The sequence below is a fragment of the Natrix helvetica genome (genome assembly GCF_964273705.1).
Source record: "Natrix helvetica genome assembly, chromosome: Z".
NCBI classification, from domain to species: Eukaryota; Metazoa; Chordata; class Lepidosauria; order Squamata; family Natricidae; genus Natrix; species Natrix helvetica.
The window spans coordinates 25,119,176-25,146,736 of NC_138554.1; the positions used below are offsets into that span (position 1 = coordinate 25,119,176).

The 27,561-nt window shown below is 45.1% G+C and overlaps 1 protein-coding gene and 1 long non-coding RNA gene across 2 annotated transcripts; both read left to right on the forward strand.

Moving 5' to 3' along the window:
• Nucleotides 1–9,330, forward strand: LOC309401665. Its single transcript, XR_014176778.1, has 4 exons — nucleotides 1–96; nucleotides 220–255; nucleotides 6,620–6,919; nucleotides 9,168–9,330. It is a non-coding gene; the product is annotated as an uncharacterized lncRNA (long non-coding RNA).
• On the forward strand, nucleotides 9,331–27,165 carry LOC309401663 (uncharacterized protein). The gene is made up of 5 exons (XM_081970776.1): nucleotides 9,331–9,446; nucleotides 10,469–10,525; nucleotides 17,318–17,413; nucleotides 24,418–24,455; nucleotides 26,543–27,165. Exons 2-5 carry the CDS (start codon nucleotides 10,477–10,479, stop codon nucleotides 26,699–26,701), a joined length of 342 nt encoding a protein of 113 aa, XP_081826902.1. The 5' UTR covers nucleotides 9,331–9,446; nucleotides 10,469–10,476; the 3' UTR covers nucleotides 26,702–27,165.
• Nucleotides 27,166–27,561: the final 396 nt, after the last annotated feature.

A 27,561-nucleotide genomic window follows, 5' to 3' on the forward strand; every position in this document is an offset into this window, starting at 1 on the left:
CATTTTCTGCACATAAGAAAAGCTGAGAAGACTATCCTGGCTATAGGGCTGAGGGAACTTTGAAGATGAAGCTATCCCTCAACATCTTCTTCTTTGGTTGGTATCTGATATGGAAGTGAAAGAGAATCATATATGCTGTTTGATGTGGGGGGGAGGGAACCTAAGATTACTTCCTATTTCTTGGTTGCTGTGCCTCTAATGGCCTGATCTTCTTTCCAGGATGGTGGTTGTCCAGACAGTGTTGGATTTCTAGAGGTGAGTCAATACGGTGGACGTTTTTTACATCTTTTTCCCCAAATGCTGGGAGGTTCTAGGGGCTGATTTTCTGGATGCCTATGGACCATCTGAAATAACTGTTAAATAATTGTTTATACTTGGAGGACTTGAGCTTAGACAGAGGCATAATGTAAGCCCTCCAACAAGCAGACATTTCCACTGATGTGGAGTTGACCATAAGGGTCTTCAAGGTATTTATTTCAAAAGTCTCTTTTGCAGTAAAGTTTGGGAGGAATCCCTTGCTTTTCAGATTCTTGGGGAGAACAACTTTCTCAGTCTTTCTTGGAAATGTGTTTATTTATTAGATTTATATGTTTCACATTTCACTGTTGAGTGACTCTGGGTGGGTCATGATTGAATGACTGAATTGGCACAAAATTCTTAATTGCTCCCATTAAAGTTGGTGATTGCATCTTTACTATGCACTAAGTTCAGCTACTTTTAATTTTTCTTTTGTCTTTTGTACTGTAGTGTATTGTGTCAGCTCAAGCTACTTTAACTTGGTTAAACATGTGTCCACATATGGATCTCAGTATTGCTCTTTTAACCATTTAGTCATGTCCGACTCTTGGCAATTTTATAGGCAAATGGTTTCAATGCTACCCTGTCAAGTACAGCTTCTTTTAATTATGGGATGTTTAACTTTGTATCAGATTTGATGTTAATAAGCCAGTGTGAACTTTACTTGCCCCTTCTTGCTTCTCTAACCATTCCTAGAATCATTGACTTCCCCAATGAATTTGCATGCATGACATGGCCAAGGTAAATCAGACATGGCCTTATGACTTTAGCTTCTAGTGATGTTTCTGGTTTTATATTATTTAAAACCTCTCTGCTAGTACTCTGACTGTCCATGGTATATGCAATAATTTATTGCCAGCACCACAGTTTGGGATCTCTGTTTATTTAATTAAATTGTCAGACATTCAAACTGAGCTATAGGCATATGTATGCATCAGGGTCCTTCTGTGTCAGCATAATTTGGAGAGAACCTATTCAAAAGAAGTTGTGATGATGTTTGTATGTATCTTTGCTGCACTTTTGGTGTTTTGTGTATAGCTTTCTGTGTGCAGTTTGCAAATGATGACAATATGAACGATTTGCAGTGAATATTTGAAATAATGCCTCATAAAACAAAGAGTATTAATCTGGAAATTAATGTACCAAAGACCAGGCAGGATGTATTTGACAAGGTAAATAGAGTGACAAACTGCAAGTGATGATGAAAAATTATACCAAGTAGAAAATTATGTGTATATTGGTAAAAAGTGTTATAGCTGAAGTAGAAAGAAAGTTTATTTCCAGGTCTTCTTGCCCTGAACATGGAGACATGGCAGGATCAAGTTCAATTCCCCACTTTACATAATTCTCTCAGATCCCCCCAAAACTGTTCCTGCCTCTAAACAACTCTCACTCCCATATATCATATTTTTCAGAGTATAAGATGCACTTGCCCGCCCCCAAAGAGGATGAAAATTTGGGTGCATCTTATACACCGAATGTAGACCCACCCACTCACCGGCCCCCACCCTTCGGTCTTTGCCTCCCAGCAATTTGCCTCCTTGCAGCAAACAGCAAACAGCTTGTTTTAGTTTCAGCTCAGCTTGATAAGCACAAGCAGCTGACTGTCAGTTGGATTGGACTCCCGACCATCAGCTGTTTCAGGCTGCATGGATTGTCATTGCCTATTGCTGCCTCTACCCACCCTATTTTTAGCCTCTGTGTGCCCCATTTTCCATCTTTTCTGATCCCTGCCACCCAGAACGAAAGGAAAATGGAGCACGCAGAGGCTGAAAAAGGGGTGTGCAGAAGCTGAAAACAGAGCACATAGAGGCGGCAATAGGCAATGGCAATCCCTGTAGCCTGAAACAGCTGATGATCGGGAGGCCGATCCAATCGACAATCAGCTGCTTGTGCTAATCAGGCTATATTGAAATTGAAACTGAAACACTGTTTGCTACAAGGAGGCAAATTGCTGGGAGGCAGAGGGAGATTTTTTTTCTTGTGCTAATCAGGCTAAACTGAAACTGAAACAGGCTATTTGTTTTGTGCTTCAAGGAGGCAAATTCCTGGAGGCAGATTTTTTTTCTTGTTTTCCTCCCCAAAAGCTAGGTGCATCTTATACTTTGGAGCGTCTTATACTCCAAAAAATATGGTAATCCTTTCCTTGCTGATATAAATGACCCCACAAAAAAGGTGCCAGGATTTGAACTACCACATCAGGAATGAACAATTCTGAATAGGATTCACAGCTTACATGATGTCTATGAGAATCTCTGTGTAAATGAGGCAGAGTATCCCGCCATCAATATGATTGCAGGGTCCAAAGTCAAACTGTAGATCAGTTCCCCAACCTTTTCGGTTTCGTGGACCAGCCCGGGGCGGGGGAGAGGGAATAGTGTCCTGCATGCTTTTGGCCTGGTACTGATTCCTCAGCCCAGGGGTTGGAGACCCCTGCTGTAGTTCACATCATGACCAGCAGTAAGCTGAGGACATTTACTGGTCCAGTGTCTGATTATTTTTTTTCACTATAATTGATGTTGCACTTCTAGACATATGCATTTGAACACCAATCTAATGTTAAAATGTATTTTGCTAGGCCATATATGATATGCCATATGCTTATAAATAAATAATGATTGCTCATCGTTAACAAAGACACAGTGAAATTGACTAGAGGCAGGCAAAATTCAACCCAGGCAGGCAGTGGTGGGATTCAAATAATTTTACAACCAGTTCTCTGCCCTAATGATTTCTTCCAACAACCAGTTCACCAAACTGCTCAGAATGTTAACAACCGGTTCTCCGAAGTGGTGCGAACTGGCTGAATCCCACCACTAGTCTCAGGACTGTGGAGAAATCACACAACAGCCCTTCAAGGGTCCATGAAATGATTTGCCTATGTTGAAAAATAAAACATCAAACATTCCCATCAAACAATTGTTAGAAGTGGTACTGGCAGCAAATACATCAATTTTAATTTTTATGTGGTAAATATCAGTGAATGTAACCCATAGAAATAAAAGCTCTTTGGGGTCCATAAATTTTCAAAAGTGGGAAGAGGCCCTGAAGGAAAAAAGTTTAAGAAACACTGGACTAAGATAATTGCACAAAGTAATTGGCACCTAACCCTAACAATGTTTTTTTCACTCACTAACAAGAAACAATGCTTATTTCCAGCATCTCTGCTGCCTCTGTAAAACATAGGGTATTTTAATGATAAAATGACTCCCTTGCACAATTAAACTTATCTAGTTTTCCCTATATCAGTGATGGCGAACCTATGGCACGCGTGCCACAAGTGGCACGCGGAGCCATTTCTCAGGGCACGCGAGGCGCTGCCCTGTCAGCTGGCCAGCGCGCATGCACGCGCTGGCCACCTGAGTTCACCTTTTTAAAAGCTATTTTTCACCTTCCCCAGGCTCCAGAGGCTTTATAAGAGCCTGGGGAGGGTGAAAAGAGCTCCCCCCCCCGGAGGCTTCAGGGACCGTCCGGAGGCTTCCCTGAAGCCTTTGGAACGCTTAAAACCACCCTCCGAGCAAACCGGAAGTGACTTCCAGGTTGCTCGGAGGGTCGTTTTAAGTGCTCCGAAGGCTTCAGGGAAGCCTCCGGACGGTCCCTGAAGCCTCCGGAGGGCCTCCGGGGGGGGGGGGCGGGGGAGGCTCTTTTCGCCCTCCCCAGACTCCTATAAAGCCTCTAGAGCCTGGGGAGGGCAAAAAAAGCATGTAAAAATGGGGGGGTTATGGATGCGGCACACCCGCACACGACCCCCCGTGCTCCCCCCACTTGTGGCACGCGAGCCAAAAAAGGTTCGCCATTGCTGCCCTATATGCTCACAAGATCCTGACAACAAACTAAAGTCCTAAATTTTCTCCCCCCCCCCCCAATTCAAAATCCCTATTAAATATTTTCCGTTCTATTATACTCTGTTCCTTTTCCTTTGTAATCTGAAACTGAATTACTGTTCTTTCAACAAGTATAATTTTGTTCTTCAGAATTCTACGGCAATGGATACAGAACTTTTATGAGGTATAGGTCCCGGGAGAAACTAAGCATATGGCTTGCTCTGAAGAATGAATGTCAAAATAAGACAAAATAGCAAATGTTGATGTTGGAGGGGGCAACAACAAACAAGTCCTAATTCTTTTACAATGATCACACTGAGCACAGTATGACGCACCCTGGGGTTTTACTGTAAGATTGACAAAGAATGAGGATGAAATCACAAACGGAAAAAAGAAGGATAAGCAAACATGTTCCATTGAGAGGAAGGGAAGAAATAGAAGGAATTGTGATGAGATGGAGTTGATTAGATCCTGAAAAAGTGAAAAGTGGTACATTTAAAGTACCCATGAAAGGAAGATTAGAAATCCTTTTGGATTATATACCTATTCTAAGACCCACCTATTCCAAGCAGCTGGCCTGGCTCAACTTTGATCTAACCATATCGCTCCTGACGGGTTTTTTAACTGGGTATTTTAATTATATTTAATTTCTAGGGGTTTTATATTCTGTATTTTAATTGTTTTTATCAATCGACCTCCTCCTTGTGTATGTTTCAGTGTATGTCTTTGCTATATGTTTGTTTTGTTTACATATTTATTTCGTATGTTCTGTTGTACGCCGCCCCGAGTCCTTCGGGAGAGGGTGCGGCTAAGAAATAAATATATTATTATTATTATTATAAAGGTTAATTAAAAAAAGAACTGTTAGATACAGTTAAGTCTTGATTATTAGGGGGAAAATGTTATGATGCAGGATATAGTTAAATAAAGGAGGGATAATGATAACAACGTATATACAGGTGTGGGTACACCATAAGGGAACTGGATGTAAATTGTAAACAGTGATTTGGAAAGGAGGATTAGAAAACTTTGTTATTAAATATTATGGATGTTTAGTTAGAATAGGACATAAGGATTCAGCGTTATTGGAGGGTTTTAGAAATAGTAAATGAAACGCCAGTATGTGGTTATGTATTAAATCTTGGTATATTTTATGATGAAGGACGTTTAAACAATTATAGTCAAATGAAAATGGAGGTATGATGATGGTAACATGTATAAATATCTGAGTTAAAATACTTGAGTTAATATGAATTATGTTTGTTCACTGTGGAAGAGATGCACGAAAGCCTTTTTGTAACTAACTGATTCACTTTCTACAGTATGTAAAGAAGGATGTGTTGTGTTTGTTTTGAAAATTAAAAATTAAAAAAATAATATTTTAAAAAAAGAAGTTGGGCATAGGTCCGTGATGGCGAACCTATGGCATGTGTCCAACAGGTGGCATGCAGAGCCCCCTCTGTAGGCACGCCAGCCGTCGCCCCAGCCCAGCTCCACCATGCATGCAAGTGCGCCTCCCACTGGCCAGCTGATCTTTGGGTCTCTGCCATGAATGTATGGGGGCAGGGCGCATGCGTGAGAGGCTGCTTGCATCACATTTTGGGGCTTTGTGCAGCACTCCTGTGCCCCGTTTTGGCTTCCAGGTTGGTGCAGGAGGACTTCCAGACCCAAAATGGGGTCTGGGGGCATGGGGACGTACGCCCCCTCTCCCGTGCCCCATTTTGGCTTTTAGGTTGGTGCAGGAGGCCATCCCTCCGTGCCCTGTTTTGGGCCTGGAAAGTCACTTGCACCAACCTGGAAGCCAAAACAGAGTGTGGGGTGCTGCACAAGGTCCCCCTGTACCCCATTTTGGGCCAGGAAAGTCTCCTGCACCAACCTGGAAGTCAAAAATGGGCGAGGGGGACAGGGCGCATGCATGGAGGAAGAAGAGCACAGGGAGTCATGTGCACATGCACAGGGGGTTGCGCATGGAGGGTGGGTGTATTTAGGGGGAATTGCGTGTGCATGCACAGGGGGCAGAGCACACATTGCATTCTGGTTGCGGGTGCATGGGCAAGCAGGCGAGTGCTTTCAGCACGCAACAGCAAAAAGGTTAGCCATCACTGGCATAGGTTATTTTTTTTTTTAAAAGCCTCTGGATGTTGCAATCTATGTATAATGTCCTAGAATAAATAATAAATAGAATACATAATAAATACACAAGCAGAACTAGAAAATGTTAAATATAAAATATTGAATAAACTAGAGGTTGGTGATATGCAGTAACGGTAATATATAGCAACAAAATGGATATTATTGCAGGTCTATTCTCTGGTTAAGTGCTCCTGATGGAAATCATTTCTTCCAAAAAGAACTGGCCACTCTTCATAAAGAAAAATATGCTTCCAAACACAGAAAGAGTCCTGATTTTGCGTTTAGTTGTTCAATTTCTGAGGATAAACAGATGCTCCATCTTCCGCATTTGATCAATAATAATTATTATTATTTGTCTTGTTCAGGTCAAACTCTTCCCACACCTTTGATATCTACCAACTTCAGTGGGATGGTTGCTTTGGGAGAAGATGTCACCATCTTCTGCAAGAGCCAGGATGATTTTCATGGAGAATTCTATCTCACCAAATATACAAGCTCAAGTGATGGAGGGGAAACTGTAGAAACTAAGCAGGCTGTATACAATCAGGCTGCATTTTTCTTCTCCAATGTTCGCAAATCAGAGGAGGGCATGTACAGCTGCAGATCTTGCCTGGATAGATTGTCATGCTCATTATTCAGTGGTAAAATCTATCTCAACCTAACAGGTGATGTCTGCTCAGTAATTGTTTGATTTTCACACAACTGACACTACAAAGAGTTTCACAATTTTGCAATTTTTCACAATTTTAGCCAAATATTTCCTTTCCTTGCCAGAGAAGCTCATAGGATAATTTTGGAAAAATACAAAAGCAAATAATAGGAAAAATGGGGGAGGGAAAAGGGAAAAGTGTAGAACAGAAGGGGGAAAGAAAGAAAAGGCATTGACATTCGACTCCTTTTGGTGTAGTAGAATAAGACAGTAACATCAAACCTCAACTTTTTTTACTTTTACATAATAGTATAAATCAGCCATTTCTATAACAACAAACCAATCTAATCAGTAAATCCCAAAGTCAAATTTTCATTTTTCCTCCCACCTCGAGCACAAAGCCCAGAAACGGTTTCCAAGTAGAAACAAAGGTAATTGTGTTTTTTCCTTTAATCAAAGCAGCCAAGTTTATCCATCCCTGTTAACTCCATTAGCTTTTGAAACCATTCATCCATTGTGGGGATTGAAGGGTCCTTCCATTTGTGCACATAAAGTAATATTGCTGCCATCAACATATATAATATCAAAGCTCACCCCCCCTCAAAAAAAATTCCAAGTCTTTTCCCCATTAAACCCAAAAGAAAAGTTTCTATCAACCAACATATCTCACAGGGTTATTGGGAAAGGGAAGGAAGAGGGAGCATTATGTATACCACTCAGAACCCTGATACAGGAGGAGGCTTGTAATACCTGAATGGAAAGCCAAGTTGCTTCAATTAAAATATCCAGCCATTTTTGCAAGAGATTTTCCTTCTGTGTAATGTGATCCAGGTTAAAATTGGTTCATTTTCTTGCCCTGATGTGACTTAGGTTCTTTCGCAGTCCTTGAAATGCCAAATCCGCATTTATGCTTGGACACCCACTGGGTTGGATAAAGTGTGTCTACATGTGCATGAGGATGGCAAAATAGAAATGTGGTCACTTACATCTTTGCATCAGATGTTGTTGACCTCATAAAACAATGCAGCCATTTGCGCACTTACATCATGGCACCTATAACTTCATTTTGATATCATTTTTAAGGTGACCAACCGTCCTCCTTTAGGGAGGACAGTCCTTCTTTTGTAAGTTCTGTCCTCCCTCAAAAAGTGTCCTCCTACATGTCCTCCTTTTTGATATTTGAAGGCTAATCTGTTGCGCGTTATATGACGTATTTTATTAAACAGTTTTTAATGGTGTTTTTTTACTTCATCGCAAGTATATTGAACAGATATTGAATCTTGTGTTGAATTTTTATCTAAAGAAATGCTAGACATTAAAATAGACGACAATTGTCTCTTTGAAGAAATTAGAAGACTGAATGTATATTTAAATTCTGAAAAATTAATACAATGGGAAAATCAACATGTTGAAATTGATAAAAGATGGGTGGATATTTTCAGCCATTTCAAAAATGAACATATTCCATGTGAACATTTATTTATACTTGTTCAATTTACGTTGTGCTGCCCTGGAACTAATGCAGCAGTTGAAAGAGTTTTTTTCAATTGCCAATGATTTTTCGACAAGTAAGAAATCGAGATTGAATGTTGATACTCTAGCTGCAGCACTTGCCGTAAAATTCAATATGAAGGATATTTCTTGTTCAGATATTTCCAGTATATTGTTAGAAGATGATACATTGACAAAAAATATTAATTAAATGGAAAAGTACTCATTTAAATAATAATTAACAGGCATGTAAGCATAATTACAATATAAAATGTTGCAAATGTTTTTATTATGCATATATCATATTTTAGTGTATTATTGTTGCAATGGATAAAATATTTCTTTTATTTACGATATATTTTTTCCAATTTATTTGTCCTCCTTTTCATTGTAAAAAAGTTGGTCACCTTAGCATTTTGGACAATAGAATGTGTTTTGTCCTCCTTTTCATTGTAAAAAAGTTGGTCACCTTATCATTTTGCTTTCACAGATGCCATTCTCTGTAAGCGAACATTGTTTAGTATATCACTTTGAAGAGTCAGAATGTGAGATAAGGGAAATTTGGGTGCTTGGGCCTTGCGTAGAATAATAGAATGGGGAAGAAATAAATAGGTTTTCTTATAAATATTTTTTTAAAGTACTGAGAATGGAGAAGATGATCCTTTTACTGCCAAAAAACTGAAAAGGGAGAGATGTTATTTGTGGCTGAATGAAGCAGGAGATATTTGCCTGCAAGGATCTCTGAGGTTTCACTGAATCTTTCTTCCTTCTAGATCCCAGCCTGACCAGGCCTTTCATCGAGGTTTTAGATACAAATCTTCCATTCTTCTCCATAAGGTGCAAGGGGCCAGAATTTAGTCTGACCTTTGCTCTTATGAACTCAGGACAGCCGTTTCGTTACCAGGCTGCAGAGCGAAGGGAAAAGAGAGTGAAATTTTATCTCTGTTGGGAAAGGCTGAAAGAAACAGAAAATTATACCTGTCAGTACCACCATGCAAGCAATCCCTTTGTCTGGTCAGTGCCAAGTGATCCATTGGAGTTCCCTTTGAGAGGTAAGTCATTCCTATTCTCCATTTGCCCATCTGAGTTGGACTGAATTTCTGGAAGATCTCAGATTGAGGCAGAAATTTTAGTACCAATCATATAGATTGGTAAACATTAGGCCAGTCGGAGACCCTTGATAGGCAAATATCTGTCTTGGGACCATTGAATGTTTCAAGGGAGACAGGGTGAGAGAAAGATTGACATTAAGGCTGACGGAGAGGCAAGAAGAGACAGATCGTTCTTGTTTTAGTAGGTTGTAAAAATAAAATTAATGTTCAGAAGAATGAGAAGAGATAGAGAGACAGAAGGGTGAATAGACACATATTGCAATATTGACCAGAGGCTTATCTGCACTTTTGAGGTGTCCCATCACCAGATTATAACAATTGTAAACACTGAAGTATATTGCTCCAATGGTGATGTTTTGCAGTGATTGTTGAGGTTAAGCATAAGATTTGGATGATAATCTTATCCATTGACAGCAACTGCTGACATTGTTTAGCCAAAGATCAGGAAATGAGCATAAAATTTGGGTGATAATATTTTAAAGTTATCCCTTGACAGCAGTTGCTGAAATTGGAAACACAGAAGAGGCGGGATTATTAGCAATGTGAGTATTGCTTTATGCCGAGAGAGGAGAGGAGAAGGGACTTGGTCAAGAGAGGACCTGCAAGGACCTTTAGTGGTGGGCTCTGCTTGTCCTCTGAAGTTGATCATGTGACCAGCTTGAGGTCGATTCCCATGGTATGGCAGTGTGCCCAGAGCAGAACGAGCCTCTCTTGTTGGAAAACAGCTGGTGGCGGGTTAGGTTAACTCACTGTTGTTGTTCATTGGAGGGGGGGTCATATGTTTTGTGTAGAGTGGTGCTGGGCTTCCATCCTCATTGTTTTATGGGGGGGGGGGTTCTCTTTTCTTTGCCAGTAAATGAAGATGTATTGCAAGTGTGTATTTGCTAAGAGATTTCACAAGAAATATTGTTGAAATCCAGAGAAATAAATGAATTTCTTTCTTGAATCCTGATTGTTTTTAGATACTGAGATGATGAATCCCACCACGACATCGATGCCTAGAGGGTCCAGTGGTCCAGGTGGGAATCCCCCCATAGAGTCCCAGGAGCTGATTTTTGCCCTTCATAAATAAGAAAGGGGACTGTTTTTCTCCAGACTCCATTGACATAACCTGTTGAACCAATGAAAAACTTAGCAGCTGCAACCTACTAAGCATAGTTAGGTTTAACTTTGGTTAATTATCCTTGGGACTAAGAACACAGATCTTGAACCACTCCTTTGTGGAGTGGTTCTTCAAGGATGCTCTGAGAATTGTGATAAAGAGAGAGAAAATTGCTCAGACCTGGTCTGAGTTGGATTTTGAGGATATAGACCAAAACTAACATGGTTTCCAATTTCTTGCCTCCAATCAATGAGACATATGGTTTTTTTTTAATGATTGTATAATCCCTCCACTCAGAAATCCCTGGTGGAGGACTTTCCAGAGGTAGAGACTGGATGTTCAGCCACAAGTGAGCATGTCTGGAAAAGCAGAAGTATGCTTTGCACAAGGACCATGATGACTGCCTTGAGAGCTTTCTTCTTCTCAAAATAGCCACCATTATGGTTCCTCAAGTCAAAAGATGCTCACTTCCCAAATAGCACATGGAGAAAATATCTCTTCAATAACCATTTCACCCCCTTACAATTTCCTGTGGGCAACCTTCAAACAAAAAATTGATTTTCAATCACACATTTTTTTCTAATTGTGTTTAATACAATACAATAGCAGAGTTGGAAGGGACCTTGGAGGTCTTCTAGTCCAACCCCCTGACTAGGCAGAACACCCTATACCAGCGATGCCGAACCTTTTTTGGCTCGGTTGCCATAAGTGGGGGGGAGCGCAGGGGGATAATGTGGGGGCGTGCCGCACCCATAATGCAATGTGCGATCCCCCCAGTGCACATGCACGTACTACAAGCGCTTCCCCCCCCCATTTTTACATGCTTTTTTCACTCTCCCCAGGCTCCAGAGGCTTTATAGGAGCCTGGGGAGGGCAAAAACAGCCTCCCTGCCCCCCCGGAAGCCCTCCGGATGCAACCAGTGAGGGGCCTGATGAGTCGGCTCTGGAAGATGTGGAGGACCCTGGATAGGGTTCCGACTCCGAGCAGGGATCAGAGAGGCTGGTTAGCTACCAGGAGGTGCCTGAGGCATGGAGCAGTGGTGAAACCCAAAGGAAGTGTGCTCCTGACATCATGCCTTGGAGTAGTAGGGAGGAGACAAGGGAGTTGGTCCTGGATGCCCGGAAACAAAGGGCTGATAGACGTAGAGAACAACTACACAGATACAGAAGATAATTGGACCCAAGTGGTTGCAATTAGGCTCCTCTCAAGATTGTATAAAAGGAGTGACTTCCTGGAGGCTGGTTGCAGGATTCAACTTAATTATCAATGCTGGAGAAGCTCTCACCTGTTTCTTATCTTGGAAGTCTGGATTGCTGCCAAGGTCTAGTCAGTGTGTTAATTTACTGTGAATAAATCATCTAGCAGTAATTCTTGTCTTGGAGTGCTTTGGTGTACGAAGAGAACAGATTGAATCCTGCCCCAAACAAAGCTCCATTAAGCTACAATGGAGCAACTACATGCTGAGAATGCCCAATTGGCACAACAGTTGGCTTTGCTGGCTGGGCAAGTAGCTCAGCTCCAGGAGCCTGCTAACCCCCCCCCCCCCTCCAGCCACAGAGGAAATGTCCAGTGGCTGTGCCAGACAAGTTTGATGGCAAACAAGCAATGTTTACAGCGTTCTTGGGACAATGCCAGCTGTTTATCAGCTCAAGAGCCGAGGACTTTCCCACCGACTGGGCTAAGGTGTTATTTATTATTCGTTTGCTTTCAGGCACAGCAGCTCGTTGGGCTACCCCGTTGCTATCTCAGCCTAGCCCTCTGCTGGATGATTTCCAGGGCTTTTGTGACCATCTCCGGCTGATGTTTGAGGATCCCATTAAGGGGGAAACAGCCACCAGACTACTCAAGTCACTGCAGCAGGGCCGTGGCTCCTTGCAGGATTATGTCAGCGAATTCTGGCTGCTTAGTCAGGACTCAGCTTGGAATCGAGCCAGCCCTCATGGACACTTTTCAGGATGGGCTGTCAGATGACCTGCAGGATGAGCTGGTGCGGATGGACAGGCCACCGACGTTCAATGCGTTGGTCCACTTGTACCTCCGGATAGACGCCCGGTTGCAAAGACGGGGGCCCCACTGCGCACCCCTGGAGATCAGCAGGGTGCCAGTCCCTCAGGAGACTACAGTTGCATGGGAGGAGCCCATGGAGTTGGGTGCCGCCAAACCCCGCTTGAACAGACGGTGTGCAGGGGGGTTGTGTTTCTACTGTGGGGATCCTGGACACTTGGCTTTGGTTTGTCCCAAAAAGGGTAGGGAGGCTGTGAGGTCTGGGATCTATTCCTCAATTCCGGAACAACATGTCAGGAAATGGGTAGAGCCCGATCTGAGGGAGACTTTGGAGCGGCTCCGGGAGGTGACGATGTTCACAAAACTGGACTTCCGTGGGGCTTATAACCTGGTCCGAGTCAGGGCGGGGGAGGAATGGAAGACAGCCTTTGGCACCTGGTACGGACATTTCGAGTACACAGTCATGCTGTTTGGGTTGACCAATGCCCCGGCAGTCTTCCAACACTTCATGAATGACATCTTCCGGGATATTTTGGATCAGTTTGTCGTCATTTACCTGGACAACATCTTGATCTACTCGACGTTCTGGAAGGATCATCAAATACATTTGCACCTGGTCTTGCAACAACTCTGAGAGCATCGTTTGTTCACAAAGCTGGAGAAGTGTCAGTTCTGGCAGACTACCATCAAGTTCCTGGGGCACCGTATCTCCCCTTAGGGAATTGCGATGGAGCCGGGCAAGGTGGAGGTGTTGCGCAGTTGGCAACTTCCTTGACGTATGAAGGATGTTCAGAGACTCCTCGGGTTTGCCAACTATTACTGGACCTTCATCCCCAGCTTTGCTTTCTTGACTGCGCCCCTCACTCAGCTCCTGCAAAAGAAAGTGCTGTTTCACTGGGGACCCATGGAGCAACAGGCGTTTGTGGCCCTGAAGCACGCTTTTACGAAGGAGCCAATCCTGAAGCACCCTGATCCCCATCGCCCTTTTGTGGTGGAGGCGGATGCGTCTGACATTGCGGTGCATGCGGTGTTACTGCAGGCTCATGCCCCTGATGGTACCCTTTTCTCTTGCACTTATTACTTACGGAAACTCAATCCTTCCAAGCACAATTACACCATCTGGATGAAGGAGTTGTTGGCTATCAAGGTGGCATTTGAGGCCTGGAGGCATCACCTGGAGGGGGCCAGGCATCAAGTCGAGGTCTGGATGGATCATAGAAATGTAGAGTTTCTGACAACGGCGCGCAAGTTGAACCAACGCCAGATCCGGTGGTCTCTGTTCTTTGCCCGATTCAACTTCAAAGTGACTTACATTCCTAGTGCGAACAACCAAAGGGCGGGTGCCCTGTTTAGAAAACCGGAGTACTCTGACCCTACAGACTCACTTCCACCTTGGACCTTTCTACCCGTCAAATCCTTTGCTACAGTTCACAAGCCCATGGACTTACGGTCTCTGATATGGGATGTGCAGTGGGGCGATGAATGGGTAGAGCAACGGAGGGCAGAGGTAGGACCGGCTTCCCCGTGGACCTTTGACGATGAGCTTTTGAGATACCGGGACTGGCTCTATGTGCCCAATTATGTTCGGAGGACGCAGGTTTGCTGTTTAAGAGCGATCGTGTGTTCTGACCCTCATCGCTTCTCGCACCCCTGGGTGCTCGGGATTACACGACCCTGGTCTCCGGCTGGTGTCCCTTAATGCCAGGTCCGTGGTACATAAAGCTTCCCTCATTTACGACCTCATACAAGAGGGTAGAGAGGACCTGGCGTGCATTATGGAGACCTGGCTGGGCCATGAGGGGGGTGTTCTCCTTAGCGAACTATGCCGACCAGGCTTCCGGGCGTTTCACCAGCCAAGAGCCCAGGGCAGGCGCGGGGGTGGGGGTGGCGGTGGTTATTAGGGAAAGTCTCAGACCTCAGGAGGTCACTGTGTCTCAGATAGGCAGGTGTGAGTCTCTTTTTGTGAAGTGGGGCTTTGGAGCTCAGGTGGGCCTTTTTGCTACGTACCTGTCTCCCTGCTATGTTTCATCGATCCTGCCGGAGCTGCTAGATGTGTTAGCTGGATTGGCAGTTGATTTCCCCAGGCTTATAGTCCTGGGGCATTTCAATCTGCCTTCCATTGGTGAGACATCCTAGTCAGCTCAGAAGTTCATGGCTTCCATGACGGCTATGGACCTAACTCAGTTAATTCAAGACCCCACCCATAATGGGGGACACACGCTCAACCTGATTTTTGTCTCTGGGCAGTGGATGAATGATCTAGATTTAGGGGATATTTCTATTCAACTCCCTGCTACCCCTCACCGCAGGGAGGCGGCACCTGATGGACCCTGAAAGGTTCCTGATGGAGCTTGGGACTTTTCCTGAATCCCTTGCTCACAACTCGACCGAAGCCCTAGTGGAAGCCTGGGATAGGGCGGCCACTGGGGCCTTGGATCGCATTGTGCCTTTGCGGCCTCTGACCCGGTGTCGATTCCGGGTGGCTCCCTGGTTTACCGAGGAGCTCCGGGAGATGAAATGCCAGAAAAGATGCCTAGAGAGTGGCTGGAGGCCAGCCGGTCCGAATCTGATCGAACACTAGTAAGAATTCATATTAAATCCTACTTAGTGGCGATAATAGCGGCAAAATGGCAACATTTTTCCGCTCTTATCGCGTCTGCAGATAACTGCCCAGCTGCCCTGTTTAGGGTGACCCACTCCTTACTTAACCAAGGAACTGGGGAAGACCCCTTGCAGGGTAGGGCTGAAGAATTTGTTCAGTATCTGCAGGATAAAATCGCTCAGATCCGGACAGGCTTGGACTCTGACTGGGTAGATTCGGGCGAGCCGACGGGGATGAATCTTGTGGAGACAATCTGGGATGAGTTTGACCCTGTGACCCCCGAGGGCATGGACAGGATTATGGGGAGACTCGGTGCTGCCAGTTGTGTGCTGGACCCGTGTCCCTCTTGGTTAATTTCAGCTTCCTGGTAGGTGACACGAGGCTGGCTCCAGGCGATTACCAATGCTTCATTGAGAGAGGGGTTCTTTCCCACAGCCTTGAAGGAGGCGGTGGTGAGCCCCCTCCTTAAGAAGCCTTCCCTGGACCCAGCTTCTTTAGCCAACTATCGTCCGGTCTCCAACCTTCGCTTTGTAGCAAATGGACATAAGAGAGAAATCAGAACTAATTGGAAGAAAAGAGGGAGGTGTTCATGAAGCCAAAAATGACTCTTAGGAGCTCAGAAGGTCTCAGTCCTTGCTTCATCACCGTCACTACAGTTGCTACAAAAGTGGCATGTAGCAAGATGAAAATACTACTTCAACACTGAATGAGGTAAATCTAAAGCATCCTTGGCTATGGATGTATGAGCAAACCTATGTCATGAAGATGTGTCCTTCAAGGCATCTTCAAATCTACCTTAATCAATTGTGTATGTCCTCTTTGTCCTCCATTAGCTTTCCCTGTGTCAGTTACTTTATTTAAAAATGCTTATAATAAAGGATTTTCTCCTCTTCCCTCCATTTTAAAATCCCTCCTACTGAACTGCCCAAGAGGGTTTGTTTGTCAAAATCATCTCTGTTAAGGGAAAGATGTTGCTGAATCACCACGCAGAAGCCACAGCTGATGTGTCTGTGAGAAACGATGCTCAAGAGTTTATTTCAGTTATATCTAAATAGCATCAAGTTTCCCACCCTAATTTATCCATTAATGAGAACATATCATATGTACATTTGCCTATAAAGTCAAGCCAGGACATGGTGACTTGGTTTGCCGTGCTTGTAAGATACAGAACTGCTAACAAGAAAAATGTTTTGTTTTAATTTTACAAAATTGGTTATTGCATCTGATAAACATTGTGGAAGCGTTATGTTAATACATACTAGCCATTGTTTTAAAATCTGTTATAGAAACTCAGAGACAGCATGGCAGTTTGAAGTAAAGGTGGTGGGAAGTGAAATATAGGCACAAAAACTTGAAAAAGGCAACATTCCCTCATTCGACATTGCCTAACCTATTAGCTTTCAAACATGTTACCTGAAGATTGGGGGGGAGGGGTATCTAGTATATCTAAAGGGCTACCGGATAGGCAATTCCCCCCTAAGCAAACAGGTTTGCCCCTGCAAAACATGGATGAAAATCCTTTTTTTTTTACTTTCAGAAAGCTAAATAAAAAAAGAAGACAAAAGAAAGAATATATTTGTGTCTGTCAATTAAGCAAGGGGTCAGAGGACTAACAGTAATAAACAAATCTTTCCAGAAAAGCATCCTTAGATATTTGTAGTGCTTATATGGTGAAAGGGATATGGAAAGACTTACTCAATGGGTTTGACTCATGTGGTTGCTTAAGTCTAGGTCCTCCTCGTGATGTAAAATGATGACACAGGGAATTTATGTCTGTGCATATATGTGTGTAAAAGGGGGAAGCATGGAATAGATTGAGAACCAGGAGCTATGGACAAGAAGCAGTGTGGGAAAAGGGCTCCATTGAGACAAGCAAACACACTGACTTAAGAATCATAGTAGCTTTTCTTCCCCACTGTCAGCAGAAGGTGTGAAAAGATCATAAGTCTATTTTGGGGCATATAGTTTGCATTCAAACGGCACTAGTTTCAACCTGTGTCATCTCTAGAAGGGTGAGGAGAAACTTCTAGGAAATCCTACATGAGTGTTGAGAAGGACATCTAGAGGAGCATCAGTATAATGCAAGTGTTTTGCCTTTACAGCTCTTATCCCATACTTATGGGCAGGCATCGGGGTGAGCGCTTTCCTGATTGTCGTGTTGCTGCTGGCTGTGGCACTGTACAGGAAAAGGAGAAAAAGTAAGTGGAGATGATCTTGTAATAAACATGGTTACTGTTAGATTGGGTAATGGATAGGCACACACAGGCTTAATGGTAACAACAGCTCTTTATTAAGTATAACAAGTGAGAACAATCCAGCAAAGGTTGAGTCTGACAGCAGCCCTTTTATAGGGAGCTGTCAGACCCTTCGACCAGTAGGATTAAACCTCTGTTCCGGCAGTGGTGGAAACCACTGTAGTTAGAGCAAGTATCTAACACCCCTCCCCTCTTGGATGGAACAATCCTACTAGTTACGTAGTCACACAAGTAGGCGGGCTTTTGGGTAGCTCTGCCTCACCTGTGCAATTCAATAGGAGGGGTTTCCTTGGACAGGTCGGATGGACCTGTTTGCTCCGCAGCTCCGCTTGATGGAAGCTCCTGGAACCTTTCACAAGCTGCAGCTGGAGCTTCTAGAGCCGGTTCGCTCGGAGCTCGCTGCAGGCCTGCAACAAAACCAGATAGGTTTCCCAGTACCCTTGGGCTTGAGCTGGCCGTGGAAGGAGTGAGTGTTTGCTCTGTTTGGGTAGAACTTTGGCTAACTCATGCAAGAGTTACCTCTGGTTGTCTAAGAGTGGAGTTGGAGAGGCGGCCACGGAGTTGGTCAATATGCCTTCTCCAATTCCTACCATCCTCGAGCTCTAGGAGGGCCAGTGATGCCTATCACTATGGCAGGAATCCACAGAGTTCCCCCAGCATAGTTGTGGGTGTATACCGAATCCCCTACACTAAAAGTCCGAATCTTGCTTGTGGAGTCTGGGCGTGATGAGGCAGAATAATTGGGGTGTACCCGGTCTAAGTGGGACCTTAGCCAGCGACCCATGAGAAGCCCAGAGGGGCTTCTCCCTGTAGTGGCACTGGGTGTGATGTGCTGAATTAGCAAATAGTGCTCAACCCATGTTTGCCAATCTCCCGGGCCCATCCTAGATAGGGCCTCTTTTGCAGATCCCACCAATCTCTCCTCCTGACCATTGGAGGCCGGATGGAACGGTGCGACCAGGGCATGCCTGATTCCCTGAGCTGCAAAGAAGGTCTCAAATTGCATGGTCGTGAATTGGGGCCCGTTGTCAGAGACCAAGATGTCCGGCAGGCCATGCGTGGAGAAAAGCCTCAATAGCACCTTCATGACTGCTTCTGCCATAGTGGAGGTCATCAGGACTACCTCTAACCATTTCGAGTAGGCGTCCACAATCATGGTGCTTGAGGTCGCTCCCATTCCTTAGTGGGTGCCTCTGGGGGAGCTGGTCTGGACTCCTGGCTGGTGTGCAGGTAGCCACCCATTCTTTGATCTCCCTGTCCATGTTAGGCCACCACACGTAACTCCTAGCCAAAGACTTTATCCTGACAATTCCAGGATGCTGTACGTGTAAAGCCTCTAATATTGCAATGCACAGTTTGGGTGGAACAACAACCTGGTCCCCCCACAGTAGACAGCCATTTACAACTGATAACTCATCACGTTTGGCAAAATACATTTTGAAATCAGCCCCAACAGGTCCCTTGGCCACCCCATCCACACCCAGTTCAAAATTTGCTTGATGGTGGAGTCCTTTGCAGAGTGACAGGCAACATCACTGGACGAGACAGGCCCAGTCTCCAAGCAGTCAATGAGGAGGACTGGCATCTCGGGGGTAGGGTTAGTGAGCAGCTCAGGCAGCGGGCAATGGCTGAGAGCGTCAGTGTGCCCCAAAGTGGAGCCTGGTCAGTGGATGAGACAGTAGGAGTAGGCAGTTAGGAAGATGGTCCATCTGGTCATGCAGGGTGATAATGACACTGGGGTAGGTCGGTCCCCAGCCAGTAAACTCAACAACGGCTTGTGGGGTGTAACCAGTTTGAAGTCCCACCATATAGATACTCATGGAACCTCTTTACTCTGGCCACTGCAGCCAAAGCCTCACGGTCCAGCTGGCTGTAGTTCCGCTCTGCAGCAGAGAAGGTCCTGGAGTAAAATGCAATAGGGGCTTCAGTTCCGTTGGGCATGCATTGGCTGAGGACAGTGCCGACGCCAAACGGGGAAGCATCGCAGGTCAGCACCAATGGTAGGGTCTGACTGTACTGTACTAGGAAGGAATCCGCCGACAGGAGTCATTTTACCATGGCAAATGCATCAGCCTCGGCTTTGCCCCAGAACCACTTCGCATTCTTAACCAGGAGACGATGTAAGGGCTCAGCAACGGTGGCTTTCTGTTTCAGAAAGACGCTGTAGAAATTAAGGAGCCTGAGGAACGCCTGCAGCTCGGTTTGATTGCGAGGTGTGGGGGCGTCCTGAATTGCTTTGATTTTTTGTGTGGTCGGGTGAATCCCAGAACCGTCATTAGATACCCTAAGAATTCAACCCTTGGCACGTTAATTTGGCTTTTTTTTTTTTTTTTTTTTTGAGACGGAGGCCTATGTCTCAAATTCGAGCCAAAACTGTTTGTACATGTTTTAAAAGTTGTGCCTCGTTTGCAGTCGATACTAAGATGTCGTCGAAATAGGGGAAGACTCCTGGAATCCCCTGCAAAAGCCGTTCCATGATGCTTTGGAACAGTCCAGGGGCAATACTAACTCTGAATTGCAGGCGGTGACATTTGAATGCACGCCTGTGCATCACAATGGTTTGGGCTTCTGCCATAGAGCCATCTATAGGCAATTGTTGGTATGCCTGTGCCATGTCCAATTAAGCAAACAATTTTCCGGGGCCTAATGAATGAAGGAGGTGCTGTACAATAAAGGCACTTTGTTGTAGCGCTTTATTTATTGTGCACTTGTAGTCCATGCAGATGCAGACAGACCCGTCAGATTTGACAGGTGTCATTATAGGGGTCTCCCAGCGTATGTGATCGACTGGCTCTAGGATTCCCTGGCCTACGAGCTTGTTAATTTCCCTGTCAATTTTGGGGCGGAGAGCAAATGTTACTCTCCTGGGTTTTAGCCTTATTGGGGCTATGTTGGGGTCCAAACTAAAGGAAATTGGAGTCCCCACATACTTACCCAGACTGGTGCCGAAGACATCCTCGAACTCCTTAAAGATGGCCTCAGCGCCATTGTCTGCACATGCTGTCATCTTCTTTGCCTTCTGAGCTCTCAGGACCTGGTGATTTAAAAAAGAAGCTTCAAGCTTGCTAGCAATAGGCGATAAAATCTGGAAACCATGGTAATTGGCCCAGGAAGATTTTCTTTTATAATCCAAGGGGAAAGCTTATACATCTCCTTAATATACTCCTTGAATTAAGTAAAAAAAAAAAAACTGAACATAGTCTGGCTTTAAAAAATGAAGAAATGCATTATAGCCATTACAATTCAACAGATGAACATGTTTTTAAAATTGTTTACAATGGTTTACACCAAACACTGAAAAGCAAAGGAAGCCATCTGATAAAACAAAAATGCAAAATTAAGAAAACTGAGCAATAAATCAGAAGCACAAGATAAAATTTCAACCTTTTAAATCAACACAGACATAATCTAATGTCTAATGTTAACAAAGTGTCACAAGCAAATCTAACCAGACAGGAAATTTATTTTATTTTATTTATTTTATTGAATTTATAGACCGCCCCCTCTCCCCGAAGGGACTCGGGGCGGTGTACAGACAACTAAAAAACCACATACATAGTAGAAAATATTAAATACCCCTTAAAAATAAATTAAATACAAAGCCTGTACAATAGAATTAAAAATTTAAAAACAGCCTAAAAAATCTACCACGAAAATTTAAAATACCGGCCAGAGGATTGAAGATTAAAACTACGGTTAGGCCAGGCCAGCTAAGTGGAACAGGTGGGTCTTAAGTTTCTTGCAGAAGGAGCGGAGATCAGTGGTTGTTCTGATGTCAGGGGGGAGGTTATTCCAGAGGGTCGGGCCCATCACAGAGAAGGCCCTACTCCTGGGCGTCGCCCGCTGGCATTGCCTAGTGGACAGCACCCGGAGGAGTCCCTCTCTGTGAGAGCGGATTGGTCGCAGGGATGTGTGGGGTAGGATGCGATCCCACAGATAGCTAGGTCCTGTGCCATGGAGTGCTTTGAAGATGATAGTCAGCACCTTGAAATGCACCCGAAAAGCCACAGGCAGCCAGTGCAGCCCGCACAGGAGAGGTGTTATATGGGAGTACCTAGTACCTCCCATGATTGCCCGCGCGGCCGCATTCTGGACCAGCTGCAGCCTTCGGGTGCATCTCAAGGGAAGCCCCATGTAGAGAGCATTGCAATAGTCCAGACGGGACGTCACCAGCGCGTGTGTGACTGTGTGAAGGGCGTCCCGGTCCAATAGGGGACGCAACTGGTGCACCAGGCGAACCTGGTGGAACGCCCCCCTTGCCACGGCTGTCACATGGTCATCCATCGACAGCTGGGCATCCAGGAGGACGCCCAAATTGCGCGCCCACTCCACGGGCCAGTTGTTCGCCCCCGATGGCCAGTGATGGAACTCACTGGTTGAACCGGGGTGCCGGTAGCCACAGCCATTCTGTCTTAGTGGGGTTGAGCCTGAGTCTGTTGCTTCCCATCCAGACCCGTACGGCCTCCAGGCACCGGGACATCACTTCGACGGCCTCGTTGGGGTGGTTCGGGGTGGAGACGTACAGCTGAGTATCATCAGCGTACAGATGGTACTCAACCCCAAAACCACGAATGATCTCACCCAGCGGCTTCATATACGTGTTGAACAGGAGGGGCGAGAGGACCGACCCCTGTGGCACCCCGCAAGTGAGTGGCCTCGGGGTCGACCTCTGCTCCCCTGCCAACACGTATTGCGTCCGGCCGGAGAGGTAGGAGGAGAACCACCGCAAGATGGTGCCCCTCACCCCCAGCCCCTCCAGATGACGCAATAGGATACCATGGTCAATGGTATCGAAAGCAGCTGAGAGATCTAAAAGGACCAGGATGGAGGAACAACCCCCATCCCTGGCCCTCCAGAGATCATCCACCAACGCGACCAAGGCCGTCTCCGTGCTGTGACCGGACCGGAAACCGGACTGGCGCGGGTCTAGATAATCAATTTCTTCCAGGTGACGTGGGAACTGTTGTGCCACCACACTCTCTACAACCTTTGCCAAAAAGCAAAGGTTGGAGACAGGATGATAGTTGGTTAACATAGCTGGATCCAGGGAAAGCTTCTTGAGTAGGGGCCTCACCACCGCCTCTTTCAAGGCGGCCGGCAAGGACCCCTCTCTCAAGGAAGCATTGACTAGCTCCTGTAGCCAGCCTCGTGTAACCTCCCAGGATGCCAGTATAAGCCAGGAGGGACACGGGTCCAGTAAACATGTAGTGGCTCGCAGTCGCCCACGTAACCTGTCCATATCATCGGCAGCAACAGAGTCAAACTCCTCCCAGAATGGTCCCTCAAGACTCGCCACCGATGTCCCCTCTGGACTACTGGGGGGGACCCACTCGCTTCGGATTTGAGCGATTTTGTCCTGCAGATATTCCCCAAATTCCTCTGCTCTACCCTGCAAGGGGGCTTCCCGCGGCCTCTGCGAAACGAGGGAGCGGGTCACCCGAAACAGGGCGGCAGGGCGGTTATCTGCAGATGCAATAAGAGCGGCACAGTATTGGCGCTTGGCCACTCTTAATGCCACAAGGTAGGTCCGTAAATAGGCTCTTACCTATGTTCGGTCCAATTCGGAGCGTGAAGATCTCCATCTGCTCTCTAGGCGTCTCTTGTGGCGCTTCATCACCCTTAGCTCCTCGGTAAACCAAGGGGCCAGAGTGGCTTGCTGCCGCAGGAGAGGCCGCAAAGGCGCAACCCGGTCCAAGGCCCCGGTAGCCACACTATTCCATGCCACCAGGTCCTCCATCCGGGAGCGGGTCAGGGCTACAGGAAGTGGCCCAAGCTCCATCTGGAACCTATCAGGATCCATCAGGCGCCTGGGGCGGAACCATCTAGGACATTCTGGTTCCGCCTCCCTGCGATGGGGGTTAGCGCCTGGGAAGTCGAGCCGGAGAAGTGAGTGATCTGACCATGACAGGGGTGTAATGACTAAATCCCCTATTCCCAGATCACTCTTCCACTGGCCAGAGACAAAAACAAGGTCCAGCGTGTGGCCTCCCTCGTGTGTGGGGCCCTGAATTATTTGGGTCAGGTCCATGGCTGTCATGGAAGCCATGAACTCCCGAGCCGCCTTGGATGATTCCCCTGTCGACGGCAGGTTGAAATCCCCCATAACCAGTAGCTTGGGGGTCTCAACTGCCATCTCTGCGATCATCTCGAGGAGCTCTGGCAGGGCCGCTGATGCATAGCGAGGAGCCAAGTATACAATCAGCAAGCCCAACTGTCCCCCTTGGCCCCACTTCACGCACAGAGACTCACACCCGGATATCTGTGGCACAGTGAACTCTCTCGGCTCCAGACCCTCCCTTATAATCACCGCTACCCCACCACCCCTACCCAGGGCCCGCGGCTGATGGAATGCACGGTATCCCGGTGGGCACATTTCCACGAGGGGTAGACCCCCCTCGTGGCCCAGCCAGGTCTCCGTTATCCCTGCAAGGTCCGGCACCCCCTCCGAGATCAAATCAATTGCAAATTTGGAGTGCAAAAACCTAAAGTGGAAATGTGTAGAACTTGTTTTAACTGCAAATTTCATATGAAAAGTCCAGCTTTTCAAACTGGAATAATATGAAAATCTTAACAGCTGTATTTTAAAAACTGCAGTAGGTTTTTAAGCAATGAATATTTTTTTAAAAAAAAATTAAAGTTGTATGCCATTCAACTCTCAGCAACTCTGAATGGTTGAAAATAATGAAAGAAATAAGAATAAAATCAGTAAAAGATAAAAATAAAAGAGTTGTGGCAAATGTGATGATGCCAAAGGCTCAGGTCTTCATGACTCTTAACAATGGTAGAGTGGGGCCACCTTGGCACAAAACCTTTCTAGTATAATCATCTGATAGACACTTATTCATACAGGAATTTTAAGAGTAGAATATTTTGGAAAGCATCAGCTGCTATTATTTTAATCAAATTCAAATTAGGCAAAAAATGTCATGGCTGTCTTTGATTCACAGGTTCCAAAACCAATGAACAAAACCCAGCAATGAATCCGGTAAGATTTTTTTTTTCATAACTCTGCCTTTCTTGTCCAAATTATTTCATCAGATACAGATGTTAGAATAGACAAGTCCTCTTCCAAAGTTACCTCTGAAATTGTCAGTTTTCATTTGATCTAAGGAGACCATTGTTGCATAGGGAGTAATTAATTAACTCTAATTAATTGATAACATTCAACAAAAGCAGCAACATGGCCTAGAGATAAAGACACTCAGAAGGTTGAGAGTTCAATACTAGGCATTGACAGATGTTCCTCTATCAGAGTGCAAAGAGAAAATATCTACTGCTAACTCAACATAGGCGTCAGGAAGGGCATCTGGCCAGTAAGTGCTCAGCTCCATTCAGTTACTCTTACTCCAGCCCGATAAAAGGAATTACAGGATTGTAAAAAGAAAAAAAGATGATAACATTCAACATTAACTATTAAACCATTTACTTTTTGTCTTGCTTTAGGGAGTCTGGCTTGAAGAATGACACATAAAAGCTTTTAAATAGTTGGGCATATGTGATTTAGAATTTAAGCAACCACCCCACATAATGAAACCAGTGGCATTAAATTCATAATGGCATCATGAGAGTGAATGGGTAGACATACTGGCACATATGAATCCTCTAACTCCAGAAATGACCCACTCAATTAACAGAAGAGTAGATCTGACCATTCTTGTTGGAGGCTGAATTAATTCTCTTTATCTCATGCAAACTATTTCACTGGGGAAAATGGGGATTCTGTGTAGGTTCAGTCCTGTGCCAGTGAGCAACCAGAAAATTGGTTCGATTTCTCTGAGGCTAAAATCAATCCATTCCATGAAAAAATGGGAGCTCACTAGGTCTCTTCAAAGTTGGAAGTAGAAGCATTGTGTAGAAGCATGTAAAGCTTCTTAAGAACAGGAACTGCCTGAACATTGATTAATGGAGTGAGTTTTTAAAACGATAACGGAAAGAAGATTTATTTACAAGAAATATATGATAGAGGCAAGTAAAATCAGGTGCTTTCATTCTGTTAGAAGGAGAATGAAAGAGCATGTGCTCCTTTTGGTGATACCTGAGAACAAAAGTCAAAAGAAGTGATCGGAGATTTTAGCAAACAAGTAGCCAGAACAGATTGTTGAACTAAGAGACGGCAAAGATTTTTACATTTACAAACTTCTGCCTCTAGTAGAGAGTAGATTATGAATAGCTGAAGAACCACTGCATGTAATGGGAGGTAGGAATAACCTCAAGGAACAATAGGAAAAGCCACAACTAAGTGGTTAGATAAATGAAACTTGAATCCAAGGTAGAAGACTAATTTGAGAAAACGTCTCAGATTTGACCCTTCCTAGTTTTCACAAAGATGGCAGGGGCATCTCAAATGAGACTTACACGATTCTGTTATTGTAACCTTATAATAAAAGTAGTAGTAGTAGTATTCATAACTTTGGTTTTCTAGACTGGTCCACCTCAAAGGGCTGACATAAATTTTGCAAGCCTGCGGAGTTGAATTATTTTATTTTGAGAGACTCCCACTCCTGTCCAGGGGATGATCAGGTAAAAGTGTGAGCAGCCTGAAGTTGAACAACAGGAAAAGAAAGGATCTTAGAAAGGATTTGGAGAAGTCAAGTTTGACTCAGATTTCCATCCTTCTGAGGCGGGGAAAATGAGGACCCAAATTGTTGGGGAAAATATGCTGACTCTGTAAACCACTTAGAGAGGGCTGTAAAGTACTGTGAAGCTGTATTTAAGTCTAAGTGCTATTGCTATTGCTATCTGCCATAACTCCTCAGGTGGTAAAATGAGATGGCAGGAGATTTGTGCTTTCAGAGGGCGTTTAGTACTTGGGAGGCTGCAATCAGCCATGCAAATCTCAGTACAAAGCACCCACTGTCTCTTTTAACCACCTGAGAAGTTAGCATGGATCCTTTCTAAGCTTCTTTCTCGGCCCATTGTTCATCTGCAGGCTCCCCCTCCTTTTATCTGCTCGTTCCCTAGGCAGCATCTCTTCCCCTTGCAAGCTCATTCCCATCCACCATTACATCCCCTCATGTGCTTGTATTGCAACACGTAAGGAAAGTATGCCTTCTAAGCCTTTCTTCTTTCTAGTGCTCTGATGCTGAAGAACATCTGGATGAAGTCTCCTATGCTATTTTGAATCACCAGCCACGGGAAACCCAACAGTCAACCAATCCTAGGCAGACCTCTGAACCTTGCTTATATACATCAGTGGTCAAAAATACAGGTTTTCAGCCATATATGTCATAAGATCTTGGGGCGGGAGGACGACTCCTGAGATGAATACAAGCAAGAATGGCTTACTTTTATTTCCCCACTGATGTGTAATTATAGATGCCAAATGTAAAGCCACAGTCATGTGGCTGAATTTTGGCTGCTTGGCAATATGGCCGCTTTTATGGCTCTGTATCCCCCAGCCACGTGATTGTGTTTTATGTCAGTTTTGCCAAAATCCAGCATTTCCAGGTTTTGGCAAAACCATGCCCTTAGTGAACCATTGATGACGAAGTTCTTAGCAGTCATCGCAAAAAAAGTTGTAAAATGGAGTCAGCCCATTTTGAAACCTTTATCACTTATGACTATAATGGGCAGGCTCCGTCATGATCATATGTCAAGGACCCCATGTAGTCTTTTTTAATACAGGTACTCCTCAATTTACAACCACAGTTTCAGCCTAGAAATTCTGTTGCTAAGTAATAAATGTGAGTTTTGCCCCATTTATGACGTTTCTTGCCACTGTTATTAAGTGAATCACTGCAGTTAAGTTAGTAACATGATTGTTGAGTGCCCTGACAAATGGCTCTGCATGCCACCTGTGACACACGTGCCACAGGTTCGCCATCCCAGCTATAGGGTCTCCTGCTTGAGCAGGGGGCTGGGCTAGAAGACCTCCAAGGTCTCTTCCAGCTCTATTCTGATTGAGTGATGTGATCCCCTTTTGCCACCTTCTGACAAGCAGAATCAATGGAGGAGCCAGATTCACTAAGGTCATGGTTTTGCCAAAAAGCGGAAGTTCGGGAACGGACTTCCAGTTTGCTCGTAGGGTCGATTTAAGCCCTCCGGAGACTTCAGAGACCTTCAGGCGGCTTGCCTGAAGCCTTCGGAGGACT

Bases quoted from the DNA above. Each gene is read 5' to 3' on its own strand.
- LOC309401663 (XM_081970776.1), top strand. From the start codon at position 10,477: ATGATGAATCCCACCACGACATCGATGCCTAGAGGGTCCAGTGGTCCA. The intron at 10,526-17,317 runs GTGGGAATCCCC...TTGCCTTTACAG, and splicing joins TAGAGGGTCCAGTGGTCCAG to CTCTTATCCCATACTTATGG. The intron at 17,414-24,417 runs GTAAGTGGAGAT...TTTGATTCACAG, and splicing joins GTACAGGAAAAGGAGAAAAA to GTTCCAAAACCAATGAACAA.